Source organism: Gymnoscopelus microlampas, assembly GCF_963454915.1.
Source record: "Gymnoscopelus microlampas genome assembly, chromosome: 8".
NCBI classification, from domain to species: Eukaryota; Metazoa; Chordata; class Actinopteri; order Myctophiformes; family Myctophidae; genus Gymnoscopelus; species Gymnoscopelus microlampas.
In genome coordinates, this window is record NC_139945.1 from 3,579,156 (window position 1) to 3,586,777 (window position 7,622).

Here is a 7,622-nt window from a genome sequence, read left to right on the forward strand (position 1 = left end):
GCTTGTAGATCGGCTTTTTTTTTTTTCAAATAGCAAATGTACCGTATGGGTTAGTGCTCATGTACACTATAGTTTCTTCTTTTGTGCTTGTTTTCATAGAACTGGCTGCTTATTTCTCTCACAACATCTGGCAACAGTGGTTCTACGGCTCTGCACCAGAGTCGACGTGAGTCGTGACATCACACTTCAAAATCTACAAAGTAACTAGTAACTTAAGTTTTAAAATAATTGTAGTGGAGTAAAAGTACAGTATTTGCCTCTGAGATGTAGTGGAGTAGAAGTGAAAGTACAGACAATTGGAAATATTCCAGTAAAGTAAAAATCACACCCAGTGTGATGTGAGCGGTGCTATTTATGAGCAAAGTTTTAAGTTAATTTCATCATTTGTCTCGCTAGCCAATCACAGCAATCCTTATCCTGAATACTTATCCTGCAAAGATAAGTATTCAGACCCTTTGCTGTGACACTTGTATATTTGCACCGCTCGGTGCTCAAAAACAACAGTGGTCATCACAGTGATGGAAGCTCACTTAAAAAAAAAAGTAATTTTTTTAAGTGAGTGGTGATATATATGAGTTATTAATTTCGTCATGCGTCTCGCTAGCCAATCACAGTACGTCATAGCCAATCAGCCAATCACAGTACGTCATAGCCAATCAGCCAATCACAGTACAGCGAAAGACAAATTTTCGCGACGGAAAGAAAAACTTTCGCCACGGATGGGTCCCAAACCCACTTATAGGAGTGGCTACACCGCTCAAATACCTCAAATTTGTACTTAAAAGTACAGTACTTGAATAAATGTGCTTAGTTGCTTTACACCACTGAAAATTGGTAACCTGTGGCTCTTTCCCCGAGAGTGTGGTTAGATTTGACCTTAATCTTCCAATGACAGTCAGTCACGTCCTTTTGAAGTGGTTCTTCGTACATAGGGATTACTTCGTTCTACTGTTATGCCACCAAACTATGGAATGTCCTACCACCAGCCATCTAAAAGTGTGACTCCCTACCCTCCTTCAGAACCACTATAAAAGAGCACCTAGCTGTCTGCAATTTACTACTGGACCTAGACAAGTCTTCTAGCTTGACAAAATAAATGACCCCCCCACTGTTTTTCTTGTTAAATATACTTTTATTGATTCTAGTAGTGTTGATCTCTTGAATAGTAGTGTATTATGTCTTGATGAATTGAATACATAAGACCACAATGGAAACAAGCCCTCAGCGCTTCCCTTTTAGCATTATTGTATAACTGTACATGTGTTGTTTGTATGCATGCACGTGCACACATAGACATCAAAGGGGGCTTGAGCCCGTGCCCTTTTATGTCTGTCGGTAAGAAGTGCCCTCGCCAAACCATGGATGCAGCATTTATAATGGTGGAAAAAACGTACTCTCCTGAACTGGAATGCAGCCTTTAATGTTAAGTTTGTAAAGTAGGAATGCCCCCTAGTCTCTTCTGTCTGTAAACTGTAGAAATCCCTGCGCATCCGTTGGCCCGCACCTGCAGACAGTAAAGTTTACTTAATTGAGTCCCATACCGTGCAGTGCGTGCACAGAATTATAGCCGATTTACAAGCAATGAACCATGAAAGAAGACCCTTCACAGCTAATAGACAATTTTACATTTTAAGAATCCGTTCAGAATTGCATGAGTACGGCTATAGTTAAATGTGAACTCTTTCTGCTATAAATATGCATCCATGCGTACTTCATGGAGTACATTTTTTTGTACCGAATTAACCGAATTAAAGTAATAAAAAACGGAAATAAAAAGGGGTAAAACCGTGAAAAAACGAGAAAGAAATTCTCCGTCGCTAGAGGTTCGCTTTGGGAATTAAAGCCCCTGCCCCTATAATTCCTTCTGCACGTCCCTGTTTGTATGAGCTGCTCCAGTGCCTTCCAGCAGTTTGCTGCTGCTGTGCAGTGAATGCTCTGATTTGATTGTTTAACTTAAAGGAACACTTCATCCATTTTCAACCTTATCTTCATATAATTGGTCCTCACTAAATGCTCATTATAATATTATGGTACTATCTCTGTTCTCCTCACTCTGTGTCTCAGAGGAGGGCTGTGGCTGTTACCCTTTTTTCTCCTCTGTAAATACAGTATATCTATTTGTATTTGTTCATGACATGTATTAATATTCTATGTTCTTTTGATTAAATAAATACACAGGCCCACAATGTGTTATCCTTTTGGGCTAAACATATTGTCACATATTGTGACTTACAAAGTATTCAACCAATCAAACAAACAAAGTAACTCACAACATCAATGTCCTCTGATAAAACGTTGGCTTTTATTTTCAACATAAAACGTACAGTCAGTATTTTATCACAGTTGTACATCACATCAAACCGTTGGTTCTATGACCACGCTACGTTTTGGGGCTTTGTGATATGAAATGGAAAATAGATATATATATATCGATAGATAGATATCGGCCTATTGTAACTATTCTCAGAGATCCATAGGTTTTATCTCCATATACAGTGTATAAGAAATCAATATGGGGACCACTAGTGCAGAGGGTTCTCATAGCAGGGGTCCACGAGGGGGTCCCCCCCCCAAAGCTAAAGGATTGACAGGCTGGAAACCCAAACGGACCCTTATAGGCCTGTAACTCTGGACGGGTCCATTTTGGCTCCAGTTATGGGTGTTTCCGTGGCCGCCCTCCCCGATGCAAATTTTGGGGGGAGGGGGGTTTCCTTGAAATTAACCCATTAAGACCTGTGTCACTTAAGATTTCTTTGGCTATTCAAAAATAGCAGATATACAAGCTCATAGCGCGGCACCGAGTGCCACGCTACGAGCTTGTAGATCTGCTATTTTTTGAAAAATCTTGAAAACAAATTTTTTGAATTTTTTTTTTTCAGAAAAACTGTTAAAACAAGTTTGAGAACCCCTTGAACTAGTGGAAACCGGGGGATGAATAACACACAGGCTTGAAGAGGACGGACAGGAGCTTAATTTAATATTTATTAGACTAACAAGAAGATGACAGCAAAGACAAAGGACCGTGAGTCTTGGATTAGAAGAAAAAAAACACAGGGCGGGGGACAATAAATTGGCAAAAGGATCTGATCGATCATCAGGCCCTATAGCGTAAGGGGGGGGGGGGGGGGGGGGTAAAGATGTGATAGAGAGAACGGAAGGTGGAGATAAAGGACTCTTAGTCGGTGGAGTAGAGCAGGAAGCCGGAGAAGGTGTTGAAGTGGCTGTTGTTGTCACACAGCTTGCAGTTGACGGGCAGCTTGACGCACACCATGTCACCGGCGTTCAGCTGCATGGCCATCACCGTGGTGGTGCTGTCCTCCTGGTCCTTTACCGAGACGAGAGAGAGACAAAGACAAGGTTCAAACAACAAACAACAACAATATTGTGTTTATTTCTATTAATAACGGCTTTATTTTGTGATTTCGTATTTTGGTTTAAAACCCATTGAGACCTGAAGCCGATTCTACATGTCTCCTAAATCACAACAGTATTCTGAGAAACGTATGTTTCTATATCAATGGTGCTCAATTCTTTTTCATGTCAAGGACCCCCAAAATGATAAGTATTTGTCCGCCGACCCCCATCAAAATATTTTGTTCCAGGGACCCCCCAGAAGCAAAGATTTGAGTTAAAAATGTTCGCTTTAAAAATATATATATATTCAAAGATTTGCATTTTGCACACATTTTCACGATTTTTCAAAAATAGCAGATCTACAAGCTCGTAGCGCGGCACTTACGAGCTTGTAGATCTGCTATTTTTGAATAGCCCAAAGTGTAAAATAATGCTTTTTAGCTCAAATCTAAAAATGACACAGTTCCAGGTCTTTTAACAGTTCCTGTATATTGAAGTATATGACTGTTAAATAAGCTGAAGTTAAAAAGGTTTAAACAAGTTAATAATTTGTTCAATTCATGATGATGTTCTTTAGGTTTAAAAACAATGCTGTTACTGTAGCTTTAAGAAGAGAGCGCAGGTTGTGTAACTGCTAATTTAATTAGCAATTGCTAACACCTGAGTGTTGCAGGGCAGTGTAGATTCAGGTGATGCTCAAGACAAGGTCAGAGTGACACAGTTCTTTGACCATAGTATATTTCTTTGAGTTTAAGAACTTGTTTTTAGATCACTTCTGTAACCAGGGAACACATTTTTGCGAATACATCTTTTTGTGATTCTTTTTACATCACAGTCCTGTGAAGTTTTTCTGCTCAAGGGAATATACGCGAGTATAGAAAGGTGCCGCTGAGATTCAACCACTCACAACAACAAAGCAATTCAATGTGCTTTACAGCAGGGGTCTTCAACAGGGGGTCCGGGACCCCTAGGGGGTCCTCAGAGTTACTACAGGGGGTCCGCCAAATCTTTGTGCGATATGATTATTTTGTTTTACATTAACCACTTGAACCCTATCTCTTTTCTGAGGAGAACTTTAGCCAAAAATAGCCGATCTACAAGCTCACAACGCCTCGCAGCGCGAGGCGTTGAGAGCTTGTAGATCGGCTATTTTTGGCAAAGATTTATATATGTAGAGGGAAAAAAGAGCAGCAAAAGTTTGTCTGAAACACAATTTTATACAAAATGGAGGGGGTCCCTGCTTCATCTCTCTCTCAGCTAGGGGGTCCTTGGCCTGAAAACGTTGAAGACCCCTGCTTTACAGCAATGGTTCTCAAACTTTTTTTCCTGTCAAGGACCCCCAAATTGACACGTATTAGCCCGCGGACCCCCCATTTGAAAAGATATGCCTCAGGGACCCCCATAAGAGAACATTTTTACGGCTCTAGCAGTGATTCTCAACCATTTTAATTTCAAGGACCCCCTCCCCCAGAAGCACAGATCGGAGTTACAAATTTTCGCTTTAAAACATACATATATATATATATATATATATATATATATATATATATATATATATATATATATATATATATTATATATATATATATATATATCCAAAGATTTGCACAAAATGTCCACGATTTTTCAAAACAAATGCTGATCTACAAGCTCATAGCGTCTATGAGCTTGTAGATCTGCATTTTTTTGAATAGCCAAAGAAATCTTAAAGTGACACAAGATGCGTTCCTGGTCTTAACCAGTGGTGTAAAGTACATTTACTCAAGTACTGTACCTAAGTACAATTTTGAGGTATTTGTTACTTTACTTGAGTAATTCCAATTTCCAATACTTTTACTTCTACTCTACTACATCTCAGAGGCAAATATTGTACTTTTACTCCACTACAATTATTTGAAAACTTTAGTTACTAGTTACTTTGCAGATATAAATTATGATATTATAAGACATACATTAACCACTTTAGCCCTATTTAATACCTACGCTATTTTCAAATATTTGAGTACTTTTAATTTTGGTACTTTTAACCCATTGAGACCTGAAGCCGATTCTACATGTCTCCTAAATCGCAACAGTTTTTCTGAAAAACGTATGTTTCTATATGCAGTGGTGCTCAATTTTTTTTCATGTCAAGGACCCCCAGAATGATTTGTATTTGGCCGCCGACCCCCATCAAAATATTTTGTTCCAGGGACCCCCCAGAAGCAAAAATTTGAGTTAAAAATGTTCGCTTTAAAAAAATATATATATTCAAAGATAAAAAAAAAAAAAAAGATCTGTCAAAAGATTGTGTCACTTTAAGATTTCTTTGGCTATTCAAAAAATAGCAGATCTACAAGCTGATAGAGGCTTTGAGCTTGTAGATCTGCAATTTTTCGAATAGCCAAGGAAAAAGTTATTTAAAGAGAACGACAGTATTGTTGCATCATCATCAGACCTGTTGGTTCATCTCGCGGCTGTTGACCTTCACCACGCCGTTGACCTCCAGCGAGGCACAGGCGTGCAGGCTGTTCCCCGGGGAGCCGGCGTCACTGTACACGGTGAGCGCCAGGCTGTAGACGCCGGAGCGCGGCACGGTGAACACGCCCGTGGCCACGCTGTAGCTGTCGCCCAGGTTGATGAAGACGTGCTCGTACTTCACGGTCACCACCGCGTCGCGGTTGGGCGCCTCCAGGCAGTACCACGACTTGTCGGTCAGCGCCACCGAGAAGGCACTGCGGCTGGCTGCAAGGGGTTAAAGCAAAAACAATTACAATCTCATGAGTCAGGACTACAAAATACTCTGTATGGACGATTGTATCGCCCCGGGATTCAAACTCTGGTCTCCCCGCATGGAGAGCCAACAACTAAAGCACTAAGCCAGGGCTGGGCAACTGTGTTAATGGAGAGGGCCACTGTATTTCCACACTCATATACATATATGTCAGTTTCTTAACTTAAAACACTAAAGTATCAAAAATAGCCAATCTACAAGCTCAAAGCGTGTTTTGAGCTTGTAGATCTGCTATTTTGCTATATTTGCTAATATTTGCTATATTTGCTAATCCAGATAAAAAATTGTAATTGGAATCCTGAAAAGTAGCATTTTTATTTAATTTCAAATGCATTTAGTTATACTTATGTTAACTTTATGAACTTAAATACAAATACATTGGACATAAAAAAAGACAATAGTATTTTAATACTAGTCATGAAGCTACTAATATAGACTGAAGTAATTAAAGCGGGTCATGTTTGCATGTTTGGAATTGCAGCTGAAATCAATAATATATCAGTATTCTGATAATAACCTGCGGGCCGTATTAAATGAAGGTGGGGGCCGCCAGTTGCCCACTAAGCCAAAGACCTATGATTTGGGGGAGATATTAGACTTTCAGGCCATCAGGATGAGGTTGTGAACCACTCTGCTAGACGAGTCCTATTATGCAATGTGTGAAACAGTGTGAGCTTGTGACGCACTGCAGAGCTTGTAGATCTGCTATTTTCGCTGCGCAAAAAAGGAGGGTGAAAAAAATGATTGAAAATGATTCGACATGGAAATGATTGACGATTACAATGATGATATGCAAAAATATAATTGCGATTGTCTCAAATAATTGCGATTAGGCGATTATGTAATGATTGTGAAGTCGTGCGAGCCGGCGAAACGCCATGGCCACTCACTTCTGACTTTCATGAGAGCGTGCTCCACGTTCTTCAGGTTGGTCTCCAGGTTGTTCAGGCTGTGGTTGAAGAACCTCTCCATGCTGTCCATCTGCCTCTGCATCAGGCAGCATCCGCACGAGGCCTGGTCCGTCACGCACACTGATGGATGCACACATAGGATAGAGACAGGGTCTTAATTAACATATTTACAGTATTGGTTCTCAAAATGGGGTCCGGGGTCCTTGTGGGGGGGTTCCAGGGGGTCCCCAGCGTTTTGGGCATTTTGGGGGTGAACTATCCCTCTAATGTAGCATCAAAATCATTTAAACCACTTTATCCATATATACGTTGGCCATTCAAAAATAGCAGATATACAAGCTCATAGCGTGGCACCGAGTGCCGCACTATGAGCTTGTAGATCTGCTATTTTTGGGAAAAAAAAGTGCAACTCTTCGAATATATATTTTTAAAGCGAACATTTGAAACTCAAATCTTCGCTTCTGGAGGTCCCTGGAATACAATATTTGACAAATAATATTTTTACATATATATATAAAAAATATATATATTCAAAGATTTGTACAAATCTTTAAGATTTTCCAAAAACAGCAGATCTACAAGCT

The 7,622-nt window shown here is 40.0% G+C and overlaps 1 protein-coding gene across 1 annotated transcript in view; it reads right to left on the bottom strand.

Annotated features, from left to right (window-relative positions):
- Window positions 1–3,141: 3,141 nt before the first annotated feature.
- Window positions 3,142–7,622, bottom strand: part of LOC311050156 (complement C1q-like protein 2) — a 6,332-nt gene continuing 1,851 nt past the window's right edge. Inside the window, exons 3-5 of the mRNA XM_084064130.1 lie at window positions 7,018–7,158; window positions 5,792–6,078; window positions 3,142–3,325 (exon numbers count right to left, since the gene is read on the bottom strand). Coding sequence (XP_083920256.1) covers window positions 3,176–3,325; window positions 5,792–6,078; window positions 7,018–7,158 — 578 coding nt within the window. The 3' untranslated portion in view covers window positions 3,142–3,175. The remainder of the gene's footprint in view (window positions 3,326–5,791; window positions 6,079–7,017; window positions 7,159–7,622) is intronic.